The sequence below is a fragment of the Myripristis murdjan genome, chromosome 17, assembly GCF_902150065.1.
Source record: "Myripristis murdjan chromosome 17, fMyrMur1.1, whole genome shotgun sequence".
Taxonomy (NCBI): Eukaryota; Metazoa; Chordata; class Actinopteri; order Holocentriformes; family Holocentridae; genus Myripristis; species Myripristis murdjan.
This window is the reverse complement of record NC_043996.1, coordinates 9,387,878-9,402,203: the sequence shown is the minus strand read 5'-3', so window position 1 is coordinate 9,402,203 and position 14,326 is coordinate 9,387,878. Positions and strand designations below refer to the sequence as shown.

The 14,326-nt window shown below is 39.9% G+C and overlaps 1 protein-coding gene across 2 annotated transcripts; it reads left to right on the top strand.

The window, feature by feature from the left end:
• Positions 1–576: 576 nt before the first annotated feature.
• On the top strand, positions 577–9,830 carry LOC115375896 (LIM/homeobox protein Lhx8-like). 2 transcript variants are annotated; one of them, XM_030075488.1, is made up of 8 exons: positions 577–750; positions 2,711–2,872; positions 3,775–3,896; positions 5,126–5,346; positions 7,733–7,839; positions 8,369–8,464; positions 9,122–9,302; positions 9,489–9,830. In XM_030075488.1, the coding sequence occupies exons 1-8, from the start codon at positions 724–726 to the stop codon at positions 9,563–9,565; spliced, it is 993 nt and encodes a 330-aa protein (XP_029931348.1). In that variant the 5' UTR covers positions 577–723; the 3' UTR covers positions 9,566–9,830. The 2 variants fall into 2 exon arrangements, with proteins under 2 accessions (XP_029931348.1, XP_029931347.1); XM_030075487.1 differs by lacking the exon at positions 577–750 and adding an exon at positions 1,855–2,265.
• Positions 9,831–14,326: the final 4,496 nt, after the last annotated feature.

The window sequence follows — 14,326 nt, the reverse complement described above, 5'->3', positions numbered from 1 at the left end:
AATTCACAGCTTATGGAAATAGGTGCCAGTTATGCAGGAAAAAAGTTTGATTACAAATTCTGGCACAGTTATTTAACTTTCCATTAACTGTCCCAAGTAAATAAAAATAAATATATAAAAAGGACTTTCACTCTTTCAGATGTCAGACCACATAAACCTGACATGGTCTGATGTGAAGATGTGAAGTTGGCTACCAAAAACAACAAAACAAAACAAAACAAAACAAAACAAAACAAAACAAAACAAAACAAAACAAAACAAAACAAAACAAAACAAAACAAAACAAAAACAACAACAACAAAAAAACAACCTTATTAGCATTAATAGAATTTGCTAGCTAATGTTTTATTGTGCAAGTATAAGTTTAGGCCCATGGCCCTTTATTGACCCACCTAACAATTTGTTTATTTATAAATACAGGGGAAAAAGGGAAAATGGGCCTGTGCTTCATTGTATCCGGATGCTGCAGCAGGCGGGTCCAGTCCATCGTGGGAGGTGCAGCCATAGAGGCATGTGGGCTACTTAAAACAACAAGAAAAAAGTTGTGGTGAAGAAAGCGCTCAGAGCAGCAGGGAGCAGAGCTCAGGCGCCTGTGTACAGCACAGTGGACTACAAACTAATTCCCGGCCCTGCTGCTGTCCGTGGAGTAAGCACCACGGATCCAACATCTGGCTCTGGGAGGGACGGAGATGCATTTAGGGACCGGACAGATGCTCGGTGATCATGTATAACTCAGTCTGCCACAGCACGGTGAGTAAGAGCTTCAAAATAAAGTGATATTAGAGGAAGTCATCGTGCATTTCTGAGGGCTAGTATGTGGCCGTGACAAGGCCTATAGGCTAAATAAAATAAGATGGAATTACAGCCCGGGGAGAGACGGCTTTTTAGTGTTGTTGCTGTGTACTCTAAACAGAGCGACCCAAGCCAAACAGACGTCTCTGTCCACATGCCACAGGGCAGGTCCGACTCCACAGTTTCCATAGTCAACAACAACTACCGGCCTGTTACTTATTTAATATGATGGTTGGCCATCCACAAAAGCACCTTCCTAGTTTTGTCATGTCATACCAGAAAGCCTCTCTCTGCCCCAACTTATTTATTTATTTATTTGTTTGGGTTGGTTATTAGCCATGATGTTGTAAATGAAAGGGTGTGCTCTGCCATCCAACTTACTGAATCTCACATGATAAACAACATACAAAAATGTATTTAATTCTCATAATTTTTTTCTTCCATAAAGTACCATCTCTTTATATTTAAGCCGACCTTATATGAATTCCACTCATACAGCAGGTCTTAATATGCCATCCTAGAGAATCAGTCTATTAAATATGAGTCAAAGTGAGTAAGTCGTTGTAACTAGTAAAACAGGCAGGTAGTAGGCTACAGCCTGTAGAGAGAGGCAACGCTTTGGTCCATGGGTGTCACTTTATAGCCTGCAGTCGAAATTCGAGCTTTTATCAATTATAGCAATGTCATATTATTATATCAATTATAAGCGCAAGAGCAAGAAGAAGAAAAGAAGAAAGAAAAATGACAGATATTTATTTGGATGCCATCTAAAAGTCACTCCGGATCAGTGTTCCCTCAGTGCTGGTAATTTAATGACCTAAACTGATAATTCATCACTTTAATTTATCACTTTAGTTACCTTTAGCCTAATCTATTCTAAAGAGAGAATCAAACAGAAGAAATTTGCATGTATCGGCTGCAGTGAATTATTTTGGCGTGGAAGGGGACAGTGAAGTGGTCACCGGTGAGCACACCTGTAGCTACCCGGCTGATGATGGTTGGTTCGTGCTCGTGTGCGCGCGCTCACGGCCTGAGACAATTAGCAAGAATCATCTGCAGCTGTGAGCTCGCGCCGGTCGGCCCGGTGTGACATCAAAGGCGCGAGGATTTGATTTGAATTAAAATGCTGAAAACTCAAAGTTAGTCATGGCGAAGTCTGTGAATTACAGACTTTGACTGCGACTTGAATAAATATGTCGAGTGTCACAGAGTAAATCGAGTCAGACCCAGCCAAAAATAAAGGCACAAGAAAGCCTTTACAAATATTTCGTGTTGGCGTAATAAAAGTGACTAGGGAGGAGGCCAGTCTCTGTGGTTGTCATGGAAATATGAAGTGGACATTGAGCTGCCGAGGGTCTTAATAGTCATTTTGGCTTCCTCCTCACCGACCGCCTCACAATGTCGGACGGAGGACTGGGTTCGACCGTGGCTGTTTTCATGGAACCGCAAGTGGAAATTATTTTAGACAACACTGTAGGTATTTTCGATATCACAACGACATATTTTCCCTAAAGGTCATGGCAACATTACCCAACATTACTCCAAAAACGATTTAAAATTGAAAATAGCCTATTTGTTCTTCTTTTTCTCTTTGTTGGCTGTGTTCGCTCTTAGTTGACAAACTTCCCGCAAACAAATAAAAAGCATGCTACAGTAAATAGCCCCAATACATGTACGTTTACATTAGACATGTTGAACTGTCTGAATGGATGGGAATTAGTTTGTTTTATTGGCAAGCTGACCAAACCAAAGCCAAGCCTCCACACAGACTGGGCTCTGACAGTGTCATAGACTGCGCTTTATTTAATGTAATGTAATGTAATTTATTTTTTCCTTGTGTGTTTTGTCACATTGTTGTTTGAATTGCCACACATTACTAGGCTAATGTATTTATTTATTTATTTATTTGTCTTGACAGGGTTCCTTGACAGGGCCTGATGATATTTTCGAGGAGGACTTATGCTCCCCATCTTCCTCCCTGTCCTCCTCCTCTTCCTCAGTCCCCACCGTTGGCTCCATGCAGGGCAAAACGCTGTGCACGTCCTGCGGCCTGGAGATAGTGGACAGATACCTCCTCAAGGTTGGCACAACACCTGTGACATAGGCTATACCATGACCAAAAATTACACTGCACAAACGTTATTCCATCTTATAGCCTAGAGTATATTGAATTTGTATGTAATGTAACAGAACATAATTGAACACGGTAACCCGTGACCGTTTGAAGTGGAGTTTGTTTGCTGTGTTTATGTCATTTTCTTGGAAACTATAGCCCAGAGTGATATTCATTACACTGACACAGACATGTGATGTAATACTGCAAACAAAAACTCTATATCACCACATACGTCTTTCTTTCTTTCTTTCTTTCTTTCTTTCTTGTGTTATTATTATTTTATCTGTATGAAAAGCTTTCATTAAGAATGAATAAGACTGCACTGGCCTAGGCAGCTTAAGATTTTGGATAAATTCATTGGATGTGAGTTATGCTCTGGGTGAACCAGGCCAATCATTATTATTTAGGCTAATGCCTCGTTTCACATGTTTGATGTGCTGTGTTTTAAAGGTTACTGTCCTACTCTTCACAAAAGCTGGGTTGGTTTGTTACAGTCAATTAGAGATGACTGATTAGGCCCATTGCAAGTGACTTATTGAATGCACCAAAGTCGGCTACTCAAAATATGAGCTTAGAGTGTATGATTACTGAATTATTATTGAATGAAAGTTATTCATTTGCTGTTAGAGGATTTAGGATTTCACCAGAAAGGTTCATTGACACAATTCATGGCACAGGCCTAGTTAAACAATAGCTTATTTTTGTCCATTATGCAATAGGGTTGTAGCAGAATTTGTGTAGTCTAGTGATTAGGGCTAAACTTGACAAGTTTTTTACACCTGTCATTAAACCAATACTTGACTTGAAATAAGTGTAAAATGATGCCTGCAACACACAGACTATTTGTTTCCTATTTACTGGGACAGGTGAACAACTTGTGCTGGCATGTGCGCTGCCTCTCGTGCAGTGTGTGTCAGACGTCACTTGGGCGGCACGTGAGCTGTTACATCAAGGACAAACAGGTTTTCTGCAAACTGGACTACTTCAGGTAAAGCTAATGAGATTTTACCCCAGCCTAAATAATATCTACCATATTGGGTTAAATTTATAATAGCCTTGAAAGCAAAAATCCAGAGTAAATGTGATTTTTTTTTTTTTCTTCCATAATTGACACATGAAGGTCTGTATTTATTAGTAACCTTTTCTGTTGCTTACCAAGGGTCATATAAATTAGGTCACCAAAAATATAACATTCAAATGTGTATCTTATCTTTTCTTTGCTCAATGCAGTCTTCTCATCTTTTCAGTTTTCAGCTTATCAGCCCTCACACAAACATAGTGACAATCGTCACTGAAGCTGACAGAATTATTACTGTACAAAGGGTTAAGACACACACACACACACACACACACACACACACAAACACACACACAAACACACACACAAACACACACACACACACACACACACACACTTGATTCTTTCCTCAAATCATTTTGAAAAAGATGTCTAACATTTCATTTTTGCAAGTTAAGTAGCCATTTGAATACTATAGAGAAAAATAAAAAATGAAGATGACTTAAAAAATTTATTGTGGTGAGCTAATTGTTTATCAAATCCATTAATATAATTGACGTTTAAAAAAATCTGAATTTCAAAAAATGGTGTAGTAGCCCCCCACCACCGCCAGCACCACACACAATTTTTTAAATGTTTTGCACAATTCATTGACGCTCGTTCAGAAGAAATACGTTTATGCAGAAACCTGTAAGTGCATCACTATAGAGTCAGTGCTTGTGAATCCTACCGTCCCTTTCATCCTATTAAAATAGATATTTACAATGTCATATAATCTGCACAATCTGAAGATCCAGCTGCTGCTCATGATCCTGTTTTGTCTCCACCTTCCCTCATCAGTCATCCCTGTTTGTTTGTCTCATTTCTTGGCTGTAGTGTAAGTTGACTAATCCATGTCTCACTATGGGACCAATGTCCATTACAGCATATTAGTAACACTGATAAGCCTGAGATGGACATTGTTGGTGCCTGACGACTCGTACTGGAAACTGTTATCAGAGTCAAATGTCACCACTACACATGTGCGTTCACTCCCTTTGAACTGGGAATGTGAATTTTTGGCCTGACAGCGATTCATTTTGGCCAGTGGACACTGTACCTCCACTAATCAGCTGCTTGACTAGATATCACTGTAGCAAATATTGGTGCATATCTTTCCCTCACTCCACCTTTCTTCCCCTTTTGTCTTTTTCCTGCAGGAGGTACGGGACCCGCTGTGCCCGTTGTGGCCGAAACATCCATTCCACTGACTGGGTGCGTCGGGCTCGCAGCAGCACCTTCCACCTGGCTTGTTTCTCCTGCTGTTCTTGCAAACGCCAGCTGGCTACTGGGGAGGAATGTGGACTGATAGAGGACAGGATCTTCTGCCGGTCGCACTATGAAATTATGATGGAGAACATTAAACGTGCCCAGGAAAATGGTGAGTGGATGCATGGGATGATTACCTTGGATAGACTGGAAAGGAACAGTACTGGAATAGACTTAGACCTTTTGATGGCTTTATTATAGGTAATTAGAAGAATCTTAAAATCAATTCTGAAATTAATCTGCAGCTCTTGTTGCAGAGACATTTATGTTGTGTAATCGCCATACAACATTGCTAATTATTAAATAAATCACGACACATAAAAAAAAAAAAATGCATCAGAGCTTTGACAATGGCAGTCTTTAAGTACTTTAGAATGTGGGCAGAGGTGAGCAATTGATTAAAAATTTTAGCAGACTATGGCCAATACCATCCAGGATCTCTTTTTGAGGAATTTAAAGGAGATTATAATCCTAAAGCAAGGGATGGTTGCATGGGACATGGTAAGTGCAACATTTTGAGGTATTGGGTCAAATGAGTTGAGTAAAATAGGAAAGCCTGAAATAAGTTCAACAGCTTCACCTGCTCGGTGTGTCAACACACATACAGCGCTGAGGGGAGCTGTTGTGTCCTGATGCAGAACCAAAGTAGTTCCACCAGTTAGCAAGCTAGAGGATGGAAAAGAGTGTTGATAATGGATCCTAAACAAACATATGTTGTTGTGCAATCTTTAAAATGTTATTTCAGCATTGGGTTGCTGCTCAAAAATGGTTGTTTGGGCCAGATCCACTTTATTAATTTTGGAGAATAACGGTAGCAAAAACCACTATATAAAGGTATCACTTTAGAGGACTCCTTTAGCACAGGCTTATATGACTATTTTACAATCTTAGTTAACCGCAGAGGTCCATAGCCTGTTGCCAAAAAAGTATTAAACTCAAAATGAAAGTCCTATTGTCAAAGGTAGTCAGCACCATCGGTGTCCCAGGTGGGGACAGTAGCTAAAATCCTGTGAGACAGCTGAGTGGATGGTGTCACAGATGTCAAGTCTCCAGGGGAGGAGGCCATGATGTTGTTGAGAAGCTGCACCAGACTGAGGGCTGTTCCCCCCATGCCCCATTTGGAGGAAGCCTATTGTGGGTTCAGTTTAAGGCTGTTGTTTGTACAGTGAAAGTTATGCTTTGAAGGTTACCCTGAGACTAACATTTTCAATTCTTTTTGTCATCCATATTCTTGTGCAGCAGAGTGGTATTGTCAGGTCTTCCCCTTCATGTCTTATCTCCAGCCCACACCTGCACGAAATATCTTGAATTGTGTTTGAGATAAACCGCATTGGTTGTGGGGCAATCATAGATTCCTAGGAATTTACCGGCAGCCCACCTCACAGACTGAGCTGTTTTTGACCTGTAACTTCCCTGATCTCATCTATTGTGTAAATCTCAGCACCTTTGATACTGGGTAGCAGCTCATGTTTAAAGAATGGGATATTTGTCTGCCACCAACTCTTCACGTTTGTGGAAATTGTTTTCCTTGTCATCATGCCCCTATTATTTTTCCAGTTATTCCCCAGCCTTGTGGCAAAGCCCTTGTCAGCACGCTTGAGATTGTGATTTGGTTAAGTGGGAGACATGACAGAGTAAACATTTATGTTTATATTTTCACAGAACGAGTCACTGTTTTTGCAGTCTGTTTGGCAGTCAATTAAGCAGAAGCGCATGCACGGATGGACATTTGTTTATAGCATGTATAATTTTAATATATGTTGTGTACATTTCACATAGCCTTTGCATTTATTTTTCACAACTGGATGTGGTCCAGGAATAGGGCAGAGAAGTACTTGCCTCTGTAATTGTTCTAAAACAGGGGTGGCCAGCCAGTCCAGCAGGGGCCAAAAAACACATGCCGATCCATCACATGCATAACACATACACGCCCACACTACAACACCAACAGTGACTAACAGGCCTTATCACATGGCCTAACACTTTGATAGGTCTCTTCTTACCTCACTTTATTCAGGCGGACACCTGGCAGTCTTTGTTTTCCACAGTCCTTGTCTGGCTCGTACTCAGTTGTGGCCACTCGAAGCAACTCTTTCACATGTCCGAGAGAACAGAGCAGTGTTGTTTCAGTTGTTGTTGTCACTTGTTTCGGTTTAGAAAAAACTGACTGGAAGACTTAAGTTGATCCAAACATTGACATTAACTTGAGTGCAGCCTGTTTGACATTGGGATATCTGTCTGTGGGCACAACTGTGGCCACAGGACTTATTTTTAATGGCACAGTGTCAAGCACCTCTTCCTTTATCGCGCAGTCTTTTGACATGGACCATACAAATACTGCCAACTTATCTTGAATGTTGTATGTTGAACGTTGAGTCTCACTGAGGAGGCAGCTGGACCGTAACTGAAATGTAAACCCAATAATAGGACAAACAAATTGCCAAACTATCTTTGATATGTGAGTGTGTGTGTGTGTGTGTGTGCTTTGTCCTTTTTAGAGAAAGCAAAAGCTGAAGAAACAGCAGAATCAGACAAAGATGGCTCCAGCACCATGCCCAGACCGGCCAAGAGGGCCAGAACCAGCTTCACTGTTGACCAACTGCAGGTATTACCCCCTTGTGTGAAGAAGCAGGAGCAAATAAATGCATGAGTGAATGAATATGTTGACCAATATAGGGTGAAAAGACTGCATATTTTAGAATATATTTAGATATTTCAAAACATATGGAATTGGCCCAACTGATGTATTTATATGTGGCTATGTATATGACATCCATTCAAAAATAAACTTAGTTGCCAAAATCTGTATTTGGCATATATAAATGCATTTGCATAATTTTTTTTTTTTTTACTATGTTGGGTGTAGTGTTGGATTACATATCAAATAACATGTACTGTATGTTACTGCAAATAAATGTTGAATGAACTTGCATTAAGTCACACAGTGGATTTCCTCCAGTGAGATAAAGCAAAAATGAACACATCTATTTCTCCTTGGATCTTCTAGGAAAGACTTTCTGTGCAACTGCATTTGCAATACTTAAAATAATAAAATACTGTACTGTCCTGGCCCATCTGAGTGCATTGGTCTCCGTATGAAATTACCTTATACATTTCCATCCCCACACTTTCAGGTGATGCAGACTCAGTTTGCTAAGGACAACAACCCAGACGCCCAGACTCTTCAGAGACTGGCAGAGAGGACCGGCCTCAGCCGCAGAGTTATTCAGGTAGGCCTGCTGCTGCACCACTGCTCCTGCTTTTCATCCCGATGGTCAGGACAAACTCTTAGGATTGAAAATGAGACTAGATCACTAAAACTACCATGTGCATAAATATCAATAAGGACTATTTAAAAAAAAAAAAGAGAGAGAGAGAACTGATCCCATATTCAAGCGGTTGGATTTCAATAACTTCAGTTATCCACTGACATACAGTTCCTTAAAAGAAAATTATTTAATTCTTTAGGATCCACAGTAAGCTTATCATACTACTGGTGATTCTGGTGAGATTTCAAACTTACTTTTGAAATGTGCATGAATGTAAATCGCAGATAATGAGCTTAAACTATTGTGTATTTGACTTAACTAACAAGACACAAGGTAAATTGTAATTTTATTTTGTTCATTTAGTGAGTGAGTTTGCTTGTATGGGCAAATATGTAGAGGAGTATTCACTTAGTGACATGAGTGACAGAATTGATAACTTATTCAGTACCAGTATTTACTGTAATACAGTTTAGTCTTTTGAGCTCTCACTGTTTGGTGGTTGGAAGGAAGGGGCTGCTGGAGTGCGGGGATGCCCCAAGCCTTGTGGGGTCTGTGAGGACAGTGTCCAGCACCTATTAAACTACCTTCCTTCCCTTCACTGCTCTCCCTCCTGCTCAGGTTTGGTTTCAGAACTGCCGCGCTCGTCAGAAGAAACACATCAGCCCAAATCCTGTCTCCTCAACAATGATGACATCACTTCATCCTGGCCAGCTGACACCACCGCTCTTGGAGGACCTGCAATACACAACCTACATTTCCCCAGACACGCCTCTTCTCACCACGTTGACTTATATGGATGGTAAGACACACAAACCACCGTTGAACCAAATGTTTAGTTATCAAACATCTATCTGATAAGAGATGGTCATATTTGAACAAATATTCAAAGAAAACAAAGCTAATACCAGATTTTTCAGGCACCATGACTGGCAGTGTACTTAAACCTAAAGTTCACCAGAATTATTATTTTTTTGAATATCCACAGTCCAAACTTCAAACCCAGTGTTGCTCCAGCCTGTCATATCCCATTCGATGACGCAGCTGCCAGTCAGCCACGCTTGAGACACAGCATTTCCTTTGGAGAGACAAGATTGATGATGAAGAGCAAATCTCAACATATACCTACAAGGACTGGATGAGTTTGATCCATAAACTATCTGGCATAAAATGGCACTGAATTTGTTAAGTTTAGAAAACAGAGTAATTGAATGATTTGATTAGCTTCTCACTGCCCCATGTGTTACCAGACATTAGAAAAAAAAAAAAAAAAGAATGAACCTGTCATGTCAGTGAATTGATCCTGTTCAGTCCTAGAGGCATTTCCAGATGACAATACATTTTGACTGTTGAAAATATTAATTAAATATAGAGTTATATGAAGTGAAACTGTTTTTGTTAATATAATAGTGTCTATATTGGTTATGAATTTCTTGACATTTAATTTATTTGGAGAATATGATGTAATGAGGCACTTTGTTGGAAGATAATGTACTGATTAAGTACAGCTTTGTTTTTTTGTCAGTGATGTTTGTTTTTGTCTAGATTTCTTTGAGAGAACTTTGGTAGGTCACTGAGTTTCTCAGACTCAGTTTAGATCAGTTTTTGAAAATCCAGCATATATTTGGAGAATCCAGAATAGCATGGCTGGCATTTATTTCAACATATCCACATGTGTAATTTGGGACAACACATAATGAGTTACTTTTCAGCCGCGGATGTGTCACGCAAATAGACGCTGAAAACAATCATACAGTGTATAAATGTGCCTCTTAGTGAATATTAGCTGTCTCTTGAAGCCATGTATGAACTGCACACTGGGAGTAGATTGGCTTTCATTGGATGTTGAGATATTGGGAAATAAACCCAGGTGTTGGTTGCACCACAAAACTTTCTTTCTTTGTGTATCATTGTCGATGTTGTTATTGTCTCAGCTCTCCACTGACCTCTCCAAAATAGATCAGAGCTCAGGGTCACCTACAGCAAAACACATTAGGACACTCGCGGATCATTTAACTGTATCATGACCACCAGAGATAGTCGACCACCTGTTGCCAAGTCACAAAAGTTATCCTCATATTCCAACCTGTAATGTTGACATCGCTAAAGCTTTGTACAACCCATTGAGAAACACAGGATGTACAACTACTAACACTGAACTAGCTCTAGCGAAAAGGACAAAAAGACAAAAGTTATTCCAATCTGGCAAGTCCTTGCTTATTCTCTTTAAATGCTCTGCTCTGTTTATTTCTATTGCATAACAAATGCAACAAACTGTTGCTCACTTCAGTCTCCTGATGACAATAATTCTTCCTGACTGAAATGAATGAATGATGCTGTCAGTGAATGGCACTATCACCTGCCCAGCCTACCACACACAGGCTGACAATACTGTAGGTTTTTTTTTTTCATGTGGTGTTTTTAGGCCGCTAACTTTTCTAGATTACTTTGCTTAGTTTTGGGGGTTAGACTGCTGCCTATGTCCATGTTTTGTGATCTAAGTGCCAATAAGGGAATGCTCTCTTCTGCCCTTTGTTTTAGCACAGGTGGCAAAGGACTGCAATTATGGCATTTAGTTCAACTAGTGGACTCAAAAAAACAATCAAACAAACAAAAAAATAAACAAAAGCAAAAACAACAACAACAACAAAACAACTATTATATAACAAGAAAAGGTCCAAAGTGGTGCATTTTTCCTGGACTTGTGGTATCTGTTTATGGATTTCTGTCCTTGGGTGGATGGTGCACACAGTGTAATGCCAAAGTGATCACCATCATCATTATTTCTGCACATACTAGCTCTTTAGAGTGGATTCAGACATTTCCACAAATCCCTGAATGAAACCTTCAGTGTTCAGTCTTTTTGTTAAAGGCTGTGCATTACACTCCTTGGCACAGATGAGGTTGTTTTACATGGTTTTCCTGGCATTGGGACACAGTTTTCACTTTTCCTCACATCCACCTGAACCACCTTAATGCAGCTTCACTGTTCTAAATGCCTACACATTGCCTAGACACCCTTATTTTTCCACATGCTGAATAAGCCACCGTAAGATGTGTGTGCACCAGTGGGAATTTTGCCATTAGAGTGCCACCTTGTGGTACAAACTTGTTACTGCGCCCCTACTGTTGCAACAGCAGTCCTGTACGCTCCAGGTGACAATGTGCTCCTGCCAATCTACAAATGACTCTGGCAATAACGTTATTGGTTTCTCAACTCTACAAATATGGGATATTAAGCAGCCTATAAACTAAAGCACTATGACATTTTCTTGCAGTGCTCCAGAGTTTTTTTTTACAGACTGCACACAGATATTTGCTTTCTCATTCTCATTAATTCGTTCTCATTGTTCAGCTGTATTTACCTTAGTGGTCATTGATTTACATGCAGAATCGTTTCACAGTACTGTTTGCACCCAACCCAGTGGTGTAATCTCAAGAATATTGCTTGGTGTTGATTTCGATAAACTCTGTTAATTCATCCCAGTGAGTCTGAGATGAAGATGAAATCAAAGAGCCAGTTGTGGCTTGGCTCACTAAAAAGAGCTGTGTGTTTGTTTCTCCTTTAAAATGTAGTTTGATTTTACATTTACATCCTGTCAGTGTAGGAGGCATTGGCCTGAGCTTGAAAGGTCCGTACCAGTATAATATCTACAAAATGTATAAACTTCATGTTTCTGCCAATCTTTTCCTAAAGCAAGCAGGCGTATTTTAGAACTTTTTTCTTGCTTTTTATCCAGCCGTTGGTTTCCATTCAGTCCACATGAAATGAAAATGAACTTTCAGAGACTTCAAACTTTCTTCACACCATTATGCCATCACTGTAATAAAGTTGTCCACATTTGTTTTCCTAAAAGCAGCAGCACTGTTGTGTTTTGATGACTCTGGTGGAGGGATCATTTCACTCCACCAGAAAATAGTCCATTGGGAAAAAGTTGCTTTACACAGCCAGTTATCACTTTGATTTATGAATGTTGATGACTTTGTAAGCCGTTGAGGTGGATCATTATAAACAAGAAGGCAATCCAGTTGCTCAAAATACAAGAAAATATAACACAGACAATACAAGTGTGGCCTCACCTGTATAGCTGCAACAACCAATGAGAAGCAATCACAGGACACAGAGAATAACAATGTGCTACTGTATTAAATGGGCCAAACATTCAAAATCACTGCTATGGTCCTTTAAATAGCCTATTATATTATTAGTAATGACATTACATAGAACTAGATTACGTAACTTTTAAGTTAATTTGTTTATGGTGGAGCCAATAGGAGCACCTGAGAACAATAAAAGTATAAGTTTGTGTAAGTATAAAATTGTTTTCCGAACAGATACACAGTGCATGCGTGTGTGTGTGTGTGTGTGTGTTCATTGTATCCCTACAGTGACTGTATGTACATAACGATGTATACTTGAGTGATATAGTGCTGCAGGTAGCTCCAGCTGGACTCGCAGAGCAGGTCTTAGTGCTGCTGACAGACTGTTTGCCAGGCTGGAAGGACTCAGACCACGCAAGAAAGTTATGCTGACACTGTTCCTCAACCAGTCGTGTTCCTCCAGAGTGTGCGTTGCAGAGCACAACATACTCAGGCCCTCTGTAAGAAAAAAAAAAAAAAAAAAGGTTTTGCTTGCTAAGCTTCACAAACTGCATGGTGAGGTGGAGTTTGTGTGGGCTGCGGGCAACACAGGGACTGAAGCAGATAAAAATGCAGATCACTTGGTGAAGCAGGCGCTGAAAAGAGATGACACAGATATCAGAAACCACAGGGTAAGCCAGAGAGCCGCAGTGTTGTAAAACCTGAAGCAGAGCAGCAGTGGCACAGGGACCGACAGCGAGAGAACGGAGGAAAACTCCATTTCTCTTCTCAAGTGTGAATAATGAAAAGAAGAGGCTTGGCTGAAGGAAAGAGGCAAGAAAACTAAACTATTCCCCAATGTACTTTTTTAAAAGGAGCCATCCAAATGGTCTCTGTGCACACTGTGGAGGCCTGGGGCCAGGTTCTCAAAATGTGTCCCTTTGGATAAAACTGATCTAATTGGATTAAATCTGAAAATTGGGTATTTCAAAACAGACTATGTAGTTTTGGATCTTGATGATTTGGACTTGGGTTTTGTAATCCAGTCCAGCTTTTTATGAGGATTAAAAGCTTTCTTTGGATTTTATGGATGAATCTGGATAAATGTAATGCTAAAAAACAGAATTTTGATTTCACCTAAAAGAGAGGATTCAGAGTGGATTGACAAAATGGCTTCAAAGAGTTTGATAGAGATGGTTTGAAACCTTGAGGAATACAGTGATGATCAACCTATGCTCACTGAAATATATTTTAAACACTCCAGATTTCCATAATTTATATAGAATAATTGGTAATTACTGCATGCTGCTGAAATAACAAAGACTTGTCCACATCATTTGTGTGTGCATATACTTCACAATTTAACAGAAGCATGCAAAGTCCTGCATCCTAATGAAGCAGCTGAATGAACAGTGAGAAACATTAAGTGGACATTTATTCCTCAAATGACCATTAAAAATGGTTGTCAAACACCCCCCATCATAATCATAATTTATAAATAAAATGTATGATTATTACAAAATTAGCAGTTTTAGCTGAAATCATCTTAAATCCATATGTGGAAGGCCTGATCCTGTGGTATCCAGCAGTTTTTTTTTTTTTTTTTTTTTTTTTTAACACTCCATGAAAACTCTATGCCTGAACGACAGAGGGCAGCAAAACGTCCCGCGCAGGTACAACAATCTGTCGAAAATAGCCACGTGAAGAAGAAAGGGAACGGAAAAGGGCGGAAGTGGCAGTTTGGTC